The following is a 14319-nucleotide window of genomic DNA, read 5'->3' as shown; positions in this document are numbered from 1 at the left end:
CCTGAGATTTCTCTTCTTCAGTGATATGCACTATTTTTATATTTTCTAAATGAAACATACCAGCCTTTTTATCAAATAGAAACAAAACAGCAACAACAAATCAATACCCCGCACACACACAAACCCCAAACTTTCTGACTTTCCAACAGCAGTTACTACTACCAACATTTCTGCCATTTCTGACATAAACAAGTTACAATGCCTGCAATTAAGGGGGAAAAATAAATAAATAAATAAAATTAGGAAAGAAAAAAAAAAAAAAAAAGACGTAACACAAAAAAAGAAGGAAGAAGAAATTAAGTAAAAAAAGAAAGAACAGGACAAAAATGGAAAATGGGGAAAAAAAAAGAAAAAAAGGAAAAAATAGAAAGAAATCTGCAAAAAATCACTGCCATATTTTCAGAAAATGCATCTCGTGGTTTAAAGATAAGACTGTATGAACACTCTGGACATCATTCATATTGTTTCATAAACACTTTAAAGGCTCTCTGATGCCACGATGAGGCCTGCAAAGATGTATGCCAAAATAAAACAGCCATTCATGAGGTTACAGTAGCATATTACTAAATGGCTTTACTGATTTGAAAGAACCTTGGAAGAATCTATCACATAACAAGTAACATTTACACTAAATTTAATTCCAGCCTATTAAAATTTAAAAGCAACGGCTACAATTTACGCCACGTTGGTAGTATTGAACAAAACCCATCAACAGCACAGTGACAAAATACAAAGCAAAAAAATGTGAGTGGTTTCTTTTATAGATTTTCAATTGACAGCCAAAAACATGTCAGCAATTTTAAGCAAGAAATTCTTCAGGAAACAATAACTGTGTTTTACAGAGTTTAACTGTGTTAAACAGGTAATCGCATATCTTAGGTAAAGAAAGTTATTACTGGGAGGAAAAGGTGGCTATTTGGGTATTCAGGTGTGATCAACACACAGTATGCTCCAAGTGTGAATTTCAGTCAGCTAGACAAACAGCTGAGTAGAAAACAGCCTTCCAGATCTCACTGTCACCATTTTATGACACTTCTCACAGCAACAGTAGAAAAGCTAATTCAGTACACATACGTAGATATTACCTATGAATATGCAAGCAAATTCAGCTCGAATACAAAAAATATGCAATATTTTAAGCTTTTAAATGTTCATATGTTAACTTAAAAAATCAAATGTTTTTGGCATGGGAATTTTCTTCTCAGATTTTTCTGCACTGCAGTAGAGAATCTAGATATTAAAATACTTAAAATTATGTAGGTTGCCATCTGAATAAATGGCTTGGACATCAATAATATTCTTCAAAGCTGTAAGCTATGCAAGTTTTCCCCCTTTGCTTAGAAATAACATTTATTTATCTTTCAATGTTTTTTCTCTTTCAGACATTAACAATTAAAGTCACAAATATTTAGCCAATATCTGCTTTGCACTACAAAGCTCTCTGCATTTCAGGATTATGTACTGAGAGATGGCTCAACCCAAGCTTTCTGAAACTCAATTAAAAACACACAAAAAAGGAAATCAGTCTGCAATACCCGCCCTTCCTTCCATGTGGATAAGACAAATAGAGTTCACCAAATCTCATTCACACTAACAATGACTGCTCACAAATCATTTTATCACGCTCAACCTTTAGCAAGAATCTTGATATTAATTTTCTTCTTTCAATATTGTCAAGAGGTAGATTTCTAACATATAGTCCTTATTTCTCATTTACTTATTTCCCCTCATGATTTCTACAATTTTCTTTTATTCTGTTCATCTTAAAAACCTGTATGAAACCGGGCTGAGTCACACACATATGCCATATATTTGATCTGAATGAACGTTTGTAATTTACTAGGCAGTCTAGAAAGGCATGCAGCTCTGCAAGGTACAAATGTTTTGCGAATAAGTATTCTGTTTTTTAACAAAACAGTCGTGCTCCTATACAGCTCTTCATGCATTTTTCCTGTCAACAGCCAAACTGTGACAGAGGGCAAATGACCAAAGAAATTCTCTCTTTTACAAGTGGAGAATCTCTATTCTCTGAAAAGAAGCAAAGAACTAGAAATTGCAATGTTAAATTCTGAAGTACACTTGTACAGCTGACTTTGTGAGAACAGATCATGGCAAAATTAAAGCATAATGGAAAATCCTAAGAACAGCTCAAATTACTAATTGTGTCAGAGAAAAAAATAATCTTGAAATTAAATGGCAGAAAGAGTGAAATTAGACACTAGTCAACATAAACAAACTAGAGCAAAACTCTGTATTTTCATGGCAGAAACAACAAGTCGTTGCAATAAAAATATTTCCCAGGATCATTCAGACATCAAATCTCTTTGTACAAAAATAACAGGATGAATCAAATCTTCCTCTTTTTAGGTTCAGATATACTAGTAAGGACCCAAAAGAAATAAAAAATAGAATATAAATATATATATATTAAATGGTTTCTACCACCTACACGAGTTTGATGAGAGCACGTGTCAAAGTCATTTGATTTTGTAAATCTTCCACATTACTAAAAGGTGGTGTTAACAGCATACAGATAACCATGTGTATATGCATGTACACATGCATGCCTGCACAGGCAATGCAACAAATGGGATGTGGGAAAATCAACACATACGGTAGAACTAGGAGAGAAGATATTTTCGGCATTATTTTCCTGCTAACGTAAAGTGGTTTATCCAGCAGACAGGTGAATTTTCAATTAATATTGAAAAGTTAACCAATTTCTAGTGACTCTAATAACAAATTCTACCATAGCTAGTTAAAAAAGCAGTTGGGATTACTGCAGACAACTTCTAAAAATAAAGGAGACATGCAGGATAGTTATCTCTACAGCACTTTTCACTGTGACAACAGTCCTGTACAGTTTAAGAATGAAACTGGATATTATAGGCAGCTTACACCAGGATAAGTCTAAACTGCATGTTGCAAAGTGAGTTAGCAAAGAGCTTTCAGTTGTAAAAGACATCTTACAAGGATAAAAATACCTCATGATGGTCCAAGAGAAAAAGTCTCCCTAGTAAAAGGACATTTGCCATATAAGTCAAGCCTTATTACTCTGTAAAGAGATCTGGAAGTTCTCCAGGACCACAGAAGTGTTGTCTGACTACAAGAGTCTAGTTCCTCTGTCATTAGGAAACTGATATTTAATATTACAGAGGAAAACCAGTGAGCTACAGAGCAGATGGTTATCCGAGTATCATGCAGGACCAGGATGCATGAATAAGCCTTCGACTTGTTCCATTCCCTCTGGCCAACTTCTGTGGCCAACATGTTGGCTTAAAATTAAAAAGCAGACAGCTACAATTCTGTTATAGCAAGTATATTAATGAGATACCTTGCAAAAGACCACAGAGACGTGTGTTAACCCTTCACCAAAGTAAAAAGGTCTTTAAAATAAAGATTCTATCTGTAGTATCTTTTTTATTTACATCCCGGCTAAATTACAATTGCAGAAGAATGTATCTGCTATTATTTATCTGATGTCCAAAAAGCAAGCAGATACATAATTTTTCAAATCCAATTCAGGATATTTTCTGCAGCTGCTATTTTTGTTCACACCCTACCTCTATCTGCCCAATTTTATGAAAAAGTTAAATTTTATGCAACATGAAGTTACGAAATTAATTACTCATTTTATAAACTTTGCATGAATTTATGTATGATTTAGCTGTGTCACCTTTGGACATTCCATCCCCTCTGCAATAAAAAAGAAAGACATTAACACAAACTGTCCACCAAGAGTAATTCTGTCTACAGAGTGTTTCTCTGTAACATTTAGGCTACAGAAGAAATTGGAAGATGAAGCAGGCTGCAGTGCCATCATTACGATGTTGACACATAGCTTTGTGACTCGTATTTGTCAGACTTGGACAGTGTAGTCTCTCAGCTTGCCAAGTGCCCTGCTGTGATAAGGTGCAAGGAATAAGTAAGCTGCTTAAGTTCAAAGCTGACAAGACAGATGTAATGCTTGCTGGTAATGAAAACAACATACAGACATTCCCCAAGACCACACAGTTAAATGAACTAAATGTGCCTAGCAAATGATCTCACACTACTGGGTGTATGGTGGAAAATATGCCAATCATCCAGGGAGGAAATGTTTTTCCCTAATGTTTGGGGGTCACTTAAGACACATGGATACAGTATAGTCTGTGGCTTCCTAAAAGACCATACCTTCTATTAAGAATAGTATGCAAAACAGAAACATAAACAACTGCTAGAAGAGCCACACTGTAAACAAGGGGAGGACAAAACACTGCTTACTAGAATCTGTGTGCTGCTTTTCTTGTAAAAAAAAATAAATGTCAGAAACAGAGCTTCCTCGTTCCTCAGAGAGACGTACTTTCATTCATGGAGAAAGGTAATCACAGGCAGAAGTCCAGCAGAACATCCCCGCTCTTTGAAATGAGGATTATCCTGAGTTCCTACAAATTCCTAGAATTTGCTGCTCAGCTCAACCTTCTGCCCTCTTGAACAGCTCCTTTTGATTAATATTTCAACTAGGAGTCAGCTTCCAAACATGAAACTAATATCTGCTCATAACCTGAGCCGCACCTTTTTTACTTCAGGGAACATCTCTGACAAAAATGTTCCAGAAATCAGAGCAATACCTTCTGGCACATAAATTTGACAGAGAAGATGGTGGCAGGGGGAAAAAAAAAAAAGAAAAAAAAAAAGAAAAAAAAGTCCTGAATTACTGAAAATGCAGACTTAACCTCTGAAAAGTAAACACTGTCTCTATGTTCAGTTTCTAACTATGAAAGCTGATCCTAAAGTAATTCCTCCTATTCTATTACATCAGCCTGCAACGTCAGAAGTGGATGTTGGTGGCATGGCAGTAGAGGTTCTGTCTTCCCGCTTCCTATATGGTTTCATAGCTGAGAGTCTACTCTGTCAGACAGTGTTGCTGTGCTCTTCGTACCCTTCGTAGATTCCATGGAAATTAGTAGGAGGCATTACATTCAAAGCAACTGTTGTATTTTCGATGATATCCAAATAACTCACCATTTACTCATCATTCTGTCTTTAAAACAGATTACGTACATAAACCAGTGGGGGTATAAAGAATCCCAAGTAGGATGGAGGAATACATAAACAACCACTGATTCTGGTGAGATGCATTGGTTTATTTACAACACATGTAATGTGTAGTAAGCATTACACTAAAAGTTATTTAAAACAGCCTACAACTCACTGAATAAAAAGGTAAATATCTAAAAAATTAAAAAAATACCTTTTTAGCCAAATTGGAAATAACTGTCACGATACCCTGGATTAAAATAGCTGACCCTGGGCACTGAAATGATACATGGCTCTGCAAGAAAAAATCTCTATTAAATTTACATTTTAAAAGTATCTTGTTTTGGTGTGTTTGCAATCACCATAAAAACAAGACATGTAAACACAAAAAGTCACATTACAACAGCCTCTATGCTTTGTTATTGCTATGAACAGAAATGGGTTTTCATAATGTCTAAAAATACTATTTTATTTCCTAAAAAGATACAGTGTCCTGGTGTTAAGTTTTTCTATATTTTGTAAAACATTACTTATATTCTGCATATGCACATTTAAGCTTTGCTAGCTGCTATATCTTATCAGCATCTCCTATTCTTTTCTGGATCTTTTAACTCTCACACTTCCTCTTTTCCCTACCATATATAAAGCAACGATGCCTTATCACACAAAATTTTTGTATACAAGTATCAGAAAAAAAAAATAAGGTTAAAAAAGACAATCAAAAAGTTTTAATTCATCGAAACACTGCCAAATCTGACACAGACATTAGGCAGTGTCATCAGCCATGATAAAAATGGAAGATAAACTTAGAGCATAAACATGGCTTATAAAAGCACACTGTGCACAAAGCCTCCACAAATAACCACAGAAGGAGACCTCAATTCAGTAAGTTCATCCCCTCCTTATTCAGATCTGACCTGCAACCTTCTTGGTTCAATTAGAAGGCCCTAAAAATGCATTCCAGTAAAAAATTAAGCTTTGATATGAAATACAATCACAAGCCCTTTTGCTCTTCTGGACAAAAAGTACTATTGTCCTTAAATACTCAAATCATATTTGAAAGCGGTCTCTGACCTTTAAAGCATGTAAGCACTTCTGAAAGCTTTATTATGAGGTTTAAATAAATTCAAGCCAAAATGAAAGTAAGTTCAGCATTTCTATATATTCTTTTTAATACAAATGTTATGAAAATCTCATCAAATTATTAGAGGTCAGAGAGTTATTCCGTGCCTGACAATGTAGAATATTATCTATGAGATAAAATGATTCTTTACTGCAGATATTAATATTCAATTCAAAACTCAGTATTTAATTTAGCTCTTCAATCACATCCACCTCTGGACGTAACCATATTTAACTCGTGATTTACCTTTCTCAAACAGATTACAAAACTGTCATTTTTTGTTCTGATGCAAATACGTGAGGCCCTTTATACACAAATACAGACTGAAACAACAGACACGAACTTAAAACACAAGCCCAATTCTTATCAGACTTGCACAGCCTATTATGGACTTATTAATCATCAGAGCTTAAAAGAATTCAAAGAATTTTCACAGGAAATATCTATTGTACATAAAGCTCTCTGTTCACTAGTAGACAGAATTTCAGAGGGCTAGTTAACATTTTATACACTCTACTTTCCCTCATACAGGCATGTACAAACATTATTTTTAGTAAGAGATATCTAACATTTTCCGTGTTTTTTCTATGGACTTTATAGTTGGGTAATACAAATACCCATAGCTTGCATTAGGACCCGCAAGCACTATACAGCCAGCAGTATAGATTCTTCTAGCATGCTTATTCAGAATCTAATGAGCAAGGCAATTGAAACAAATAGACTACATAGTATTTTGTATGTGTAAAACAAGGCACTACATTTTTAACCAATTACATAGTTTGGTATCATGCAACTAATGCATCATTTTCTACTTTCATAATTTTAATTGAAAAATTGTGCTAATGTTGTGGGTTTGTTGTTTTTGTTTTGTTTTGTTTTTTAATATAGAAATATTTTGAAATCTATCACAAAATTTCTATTTTCTTCCTGTTTTCTGTGACAGAGTGTAAAGGAATAGTTTGTGCACAAATTTACGTATGCTATCAGAAATGCATGTCAGCATTGATATTCTCTCTACACATATGTTTTATTTACTCTTTCATAACACAGCTAAAACAGATCTACAGTCCTACCACAGTTTAACAAATTAATTTTATTACAAATTAGAACATGAGAAGATGTAGAGTATCTTAAATGTCTTTAATCCTTGAAACAGGATGACAGGCAGGAGAATATTTGTTCACTCTTTTAAAAGCTCATACACATTTTCCATTTGAATCCATTCTTCAGTGGCAAACCACAGAGAAACCTCTGTATTTTCAGAATTGATGTACCTTTCAAAACTATAATCTTTGGCTTTCAAGCTCACTATTATTTGCCTTCAGGTGCAAATTTTAAAGTGTATAGGCTTCTAAAAAGAACTTTATGGCTTCAGCCAGATACTGAAAGGCTTGTAGATAAGTCATCATCACAGTGTAAATTTCTTTTCAAAATAATGTTCCTCACTCAGAGTACACTTGTGCTTATACTCGGTTCACTTGTCAAATACAAATTTGAGGTCATCAAAAGCTTCAGGGCAACTTCAGCTATTCCAAAACTCATTTTCTACCTCTATTTTGTTGGAGAAATAGGATTTCAAATGTAAAAATAACAGGAAGCTCTACAGATAAAGAAACAAAGGCATATTAGGGGCATGCTTCAGTGCAGCACTGCAGTGACTGCCTGTAAAGACAAAGTCAATTCAATACTTAAGTATCTTAAAATACTGACAATATCAAAAGCAGACAATGTATCTTGCTAAACAGTTTATTCAAAGCATAATTTTAGAACTGACTAACACATAGGTTGAGGAACAGAGTCTAATGATTTTATTTAGATGTTTCTTTTATAGCAAATGAAAATTTAAACACTCTCATTTACAGTGTCTACTGTTGATGGTAAGTCATATGCCTGACAAAGGTAAATGAAGCCAGGCTCAGTATTCCTATTGGCTTAGGTTACTTGGCCATGTGATAATAAACATTTGTATTCAATTCTATTTATAAGTGCTGTGTTTTAATAAAATAAAATGGCACACAAGAGAGCACTTATTCTTTCTTCTTAAGAGCTGCATTTATGTTTGAGAGGTCAGTTTGATTTTTCATCTCCAGAGATTTGTTTCTGCAGATATCGTTCCTGTTTCTAATTAGAGCTAAGTAATTAGCACTCTTTTGAAAGCAGAGACTACATGCAAATACTTGGGGGTAAAGCTTTTGCATTCCCAAAGTAAAATGGAGTTTTAATGTTAACTTTAACAAGCCAAGGAATCCACAGTCTGTTTTCTGTGACTGAAAGCCTCAAACATATACGTAGCCTAAGAAAACAGGTTTTCAAAAGCAGGTGTTTACAATTAGGCTTCTCTTGGAGATGTAAGGACAAATGGAACAATGCAAAGAAAATTAAAACTAAAAAAATAAAAATAAAAAAAAAATAAAAAAAACACCTCAAAACTTGGCTGGAAAACTATATTTATGTGCTTTGGCCATACTCTATTGAAGTGGAAACTAACACCACAAATACAATCATTCATAATTATTCTTCCACATCACACAATTATAACAAACTGTCACAGGCTGAAATTTTCCATACACTTTTAGTTAAATTCAATGCAGCTCCTTCTCCAAACTACTACTTGTCACCAAATCTGCCTTCCTTATTACCTGGTTCTATGTTCTCACTGTGATAAAACAGTACTTAAATTGTTCTTTGTGTATTTCTTCCCCTTCAATTTGCTTGTACATCTGCTGTTGCAACAGGGAGACAACTGGAACAGAGGCCATCCAAGTAAGACTGTCAAATACATGACAGTAATCAGCAGTGGCCAGCATGCATTTATGACTAACCTGATCTCCTTGCATGACAAGTTGATCAGAGTAGTAGGCGAGATGTTAGGAAATGGTCTCAAATCATGCCAAAAGAGGTTTAGATGGGACTTTCTTCACAGAGGGAGCAGTCGAGCATCAGAAAAGACTGTCCAGGGAGGTAGTGGAGCTGCCACATCTGAAGGTATTTAAGACACATGCAGACATGGCACTAAGGGGCACCATTTAGTGCTGGTGACTTGGTAGGACACACTGACATTAGAACATGATGATCTTCCAAGTCTTTTCCAACCTACATGACTCTGATTCAAAGTGTTTGCAGAGCAGTTTCCATACGATGTTTCAAAATCTATGTTGTGGTGAGGTATGCCTTCCAACCATTTCATCGTAGAACGTGAGTGCAAGCCTCTGAATTGTAAATCAAAATTACCTGCTTCCTAGTTTAATAATCACAAATTTTAATTTTACACAGATAATGGAACTCAAAGTTCCTGCTGGATATGACCATCCAGGTTGAATATAAAAATCCTGACCCAGGCCTGACTATGAGAGATCAAGACAGTCTCATTTTCCCATTCACTAAGATTCAAAAACAAAGAAAAGTTACTGCCAGAGGAAAACAAAGAGGAGATGTGTAACACCCTCATGGGTTTTCTCTACACTGAAGTTGAGTGGAAGGCCTTGCTTCTGGGTTAAAATTAGTTAGATTCCACCAATATTAGGGAAATACAGCTCAAAACTACAAGGTGTGATACAACCTGTTTTACTTCAACACACCATGTAAGTACTATACTTTCTGAATGAAAAACATAACAAAAGAATCTTCTATCAGTATTGATTTAGACTATTTTCACTGAAGAATTATTTTCAAGGGATTTAGCATTTAATGATACACTTCAGCGTGTCATGAATTTTCAACAATGACAGAACACGATATGTAACCCACCAAAAAAATAACAGGTAGGTAATGTATTTTGTCGTTCTATAAAAACAAACATTTGCAAACACTGAATTGTTGTATAAAACAACTTTATAGCTACAAACTACTTTATGCAAAATACAAATACGAAATTTACTCTGAAAGAAATTAATACACGGTATTTAATAATAGAAAGACTTGCAGAAAACACATTGATTTCAACCCAAAAAATGTCTAGTGAATTAAAACTATTTAACAGCAATCAGTACACATATCAACTAAGCAGTAAAAATAACCCACCAATATGTTTCCATTTGCACAGATGTTCTTTAATTTGTCAAAAAGCAAACACTGACTTTTTATTTCCTTTTATATTCTTCTGTAGATGCTACATTAAAGAAAATGTCAGCCCAGTCTCTATTCTGAAAACAATAGATGCTCTGCTTATTTGCTTTTCTTATTATTTCAGAGAAAGAGAGAGACAGGAAGGAAAGAAAAGGGAAAGTAATGAGGGAATGGAGAAAGGGATACAGAAAGAAGCAGACAGATAAATATTTAAAACACTTAAAACAATTAGAACTATTCATTCTCCCACTGTAACATCTAGATCTTGTTTGGCTGCACCCTAGAATGTACTATGTCCTCCTGTAGTTGTTTTCTGTCATTTTCTGTGCATTATTAAAAAAGCAGTGAAACATATAGGACAGCAACTAAACAGAATAGGACCAACTGTAACCAGTAGCTATCCCAGACTTCAATGTAAATAAATTTTAAAGATAGTTCCCAAAATTTAGTTTTTAAAACATACATTACTAATGAGTACTCAGTATGAGCAAATGATGTACAAAACGATAGCACTGAATGGTGGAGAATGATGAAAAAACACACCCGTAACCTAAAAAAATGGGACAGATATGGAAGAAGAATTGGCTGCTGGAGAGTGTTACTGGCAAGCCCTACAATTTTAAGAGGCAAAATTGGCCTGAATCAATTGCTTACAGATTCTGAAAGCTACTATAATACCACGCTTAAGGTTCTCCAATGCAAAGACCCTGAAGTCAGTGGGCATGAGAGCATAAATGCTATTCTGCAGAATCAATAGTTAAGAAGACTAACACAATGATGACACTTGGCTTATTCAGTGTTACTGACAGTAGCAGAGAAATATGAACCCCATGTTTAAGGAAATAAAAGAAATAATTTACAAAAAATATCTAATACATGGGGCTTTAAAATATTTTGAGAAAATATTACATAGCCATGCAATTCCACTAAATATATATTATTAAAAAAATAAAAAATACTACAGTGCTATTCAAGAAATTCAGTGTAGCTTAAAAACAGACTCAGACTACTGGTGTTTTTCAGAGCAGATTTTTCTCTGCTCCTTTAACCAAAGAACAATAGTTCAGGAACAACAATTTATAGATCTATTGACATTAAATCATTACGAGGCCTTTGAGAGATTGTCAAACTGCATACTTCCCTTGAATAAGAACAAGCCTACCTGTTTCATTATAAATTCAATGTCTGAACTGACGTCTTGGAAAAGCAAGGTTTAATGAGCCAATCCAGGATTACAGTGCTTCTTTCCCTCACAGTAGGAAACTCACCATCCACTCACTACCTATGGCAGTACATCAATGGCTATTATAAAGCACCCCACCTCTGATTTTTCTGTGTCCAGCCGAGTTCCTTCATCACAGTATTAATTCCAATCAAATATACAAACCCTTAAAAAAAGCAAGCACTCTATTTCTAAATGTTCAAGAACTTGAAAGAGATGGAAATGGTATGTGTAGCTAAAGACAATCTGTAGTGTCTCAATGTCATTTTATTCTGAAAAAGGCTTCAAGAACTGAAAAAAACATGACTGCAATCAATTTTCTATCAACCGTAGGAAAGAACAGAAGATGAAGTTGCGAGTTATAAATAACTTATTAACATAATTGCCTTGTACTCAGCAGAAAGGACCTAGAAATTGTAAATTGCACACTTCACACATTTTGTGCAATTTGATCCCATACCTTTATGTCAAATAATGTATAATTAATTCAAGCCATCTCCAGAATGTTTCTACTACTCTAATGCAGTTCAAAAAATGGACAGCCCATATTAGAATGAATTTCAGTACTGGGTAAACTATACATTTTTGTGTTTTCAACCTCTGGATCAATCACTTCCAATCAGACAAATGTCTGTGACTGTTTATGGTCCTCAAAACATATAAAAATGTTGAATTAATTCTCAGTGCTTCTACCAGTTATATTTTCAGATTAGGAAACATTTTGAGAAGACACTGCCTGTTCAAGCAAGGTCCTGAGATATCTTCTGTCACAGTGAGAAGAGGATTTGTATGCATGTTATTAAAAAAACCTAAAAGATCCAAGATTTTGAAGTTATGAGAAACAAAGTTAAAGGGAAGGATGGTGAAAGAACATTCACTCCATTCCTCTGTTCCACAGAGGACATTAAACTAAAGAAATCCTAAAATAGCATTCAGGAATATTTTCTAAACTGTGCAAGTAATTAGTTTATGGTCAGGTAAATCAAGAAATATTTCTGAAAAAGCACAAAGCTGGTGCAGAATTTTGATGACATCATTTCCCAGCATCATTCTAGTAGTTCACAAGTCATTGGCTAACAGAAGATGACATCACAGTGATGCAAATTCAGTCAAATTTACTAATTTTCTTTGTAATATAGCAAGAAACATTATCCTAAATTGCACTTCAACATGTCTTCCACTTTTGTAAATCAACCTTCCAAAATGTTAGCAGTGGGTATACTTCTTATATTTATTTTTTACAACAGCTTTCAAAATTCCTTAGGAAAGAGTTTTGTGGTATTTTTTTCAATTCAATATAATGTGTGATCTGTTTTATGCATGCTTTTCAATATCCAGATGGTAGAGATACTGCATGACAACCAGATCATACATTCTTTTACCCAACAAATTGTTCCTTGAGGCAAAAAATACATAAAGACCTCACAAATATGTACTGTGTGATATTCATAGTCTAGGTTTCAGTACTTTCATTGTCGATACAAATCCAGAAGCTGAACTTTCACAGTTGATATTGGTCAGGTTTTCTGCTGTTTGCCTGGAGGAAACTAAATTTCTTTTTCAAAGAAATACCAGAGATTGTAAATGGTATTAATAAATTGCCATTGTATTTAAAAAGCAATAGGTTAATCAGTAAAACCCCATTTATGTACTTCTAGCCTTAAACAGGGTATAATTCTCTGTAACTGGCAATAATGATCAAAATTGAAATTTTGAATGCATTTCAAAATATTGGAATATCTTAACATCAAAGAATACGCAAAATATATATGAATGTGGTACTCACCAATTTTAATCTTTGTAAAGGTATTCTGCTAGTGTCTATTGGTGTACGTTCTCCGACGTTACCAAATCTGACTTCTGGAACAGCAATTGCACACATTACATGAGCCCACCTGTGAAAAGTGGAAGGTCAAGAATACTACCAGAAAAACCCCACACAAATAAAAGTGATGTTTCATTACCTGCAGTTTGTTGTTTCTCTTTTACAAGGCAACCACATCCAGACATTTCCCTTCTAAGATTTCAGGGGACTTCTTTGAAACGAGTTAACACAATTTACAGCACTAACACTTTGTGCAAACATCATTTCAGACTGGCTTCTTACTGTAAATTTTTTATTTGGAAAAAAAAATAAAATTAAATGCTTTTCATATTGTGTTTTTTTAAGTGCAATACCTTTGTAGGTGTCCTATCCAGGTGCACATGCACAGGCCAGGCTGTTTTATTAATATGCAATTTTTCACCTACAGTATTTTTACAGAATCATAAAATATATCAAGTTGAGGAACCCACAAGGCACACTGACTCCAGCTCCTGGCTCCAGACAGAACCACACTTGTTCCATGCCCACGACCTAGTGGTGGAGAACCTAACATATCTGACCCTCCCCTGATAGCTCCATGCCATTCCCTCAGGCCGTGCCACTGCCATCAGAGAGCAGAGCTCAGCACTGCCCCACCGCACCCCTCATGAGGAGCTGCAGCTGCCATGAGGCCTCCCCTCAGCCTGCTCTGCTCCGGGCTGAGGATCTCAGATGCTCCTTGTGTGCTTTGCCCTCTTAGGCCCTTCACCATGTTTGTAATCCTCCTGTGGATGCTCTCTACTAGTTTTACATCCTTCTCATTCTGTGGTGCCCAGAGCTGCACACAGTGTTCAAGGTGAAGATGCACCAGTGCAGAACAGTGAGGGAGAACCCCTTCCCCCCATAGCGCTGGGCCTGACACACCCCCAGGGTACAGATGGCCTTTATGCTGCTGATTCATATTCATTTTGCTGTAAACCAGAACCTTTAGATCCCCTTCCATGGAGCTGTCCTCGAGCCTCTGACCTCCCAGCATATGCATAAATCCAAGGCTGCTGTGACCCAGGGGGCAAAATTGAGCGCTTG

General features: G+C 35.2%; 1 protein-coding gene across 3 annotated transcripts in view; it reads right to left on the bottom strand.

Moving 5' to 3' along the window:
* Positions 1–14319, bottom strand: part of KDM4C (lysine demethylase 4C) — a 295106-nt gene that overhangs the window by 60181 nt on the left and 220606 nt on the right. For all 3 annotated transcript variants that reach the window (XM_072358921.1, XM_072358920.1, XM_072358922.1), the window contains exon 17: positions 13216–13324. In XM_072358921.1, the coding sequence (XP_072215022.1) occupies positions 13216–13324 (109 nt within the window). The remainder of the gene's footprint in view (positions 1–13215; positions 13325–14319) is intronic.

The sequence above is a fragment of the Excalfactoria chinensis genome, chromosome Z (assembly GCF_039878825.1).
Source record: "Excalfactoria chinensis isolate bCotChi1 chromosome Z, bCotChi1.hap2, whole genome shotgun sequence".
Classification (NCBI taxonomy): domain Eukaryota; kingdom Metazoa; phylum Chordata; class Aves; order Galliformes; family Phasianidae; genus Excalfactoria; species Excalfactoria chinensis.
Note: the sequence above shows the minus strand (reverse complement) of the source record. Positions and strands in the feature narration are given on the sequence as shown.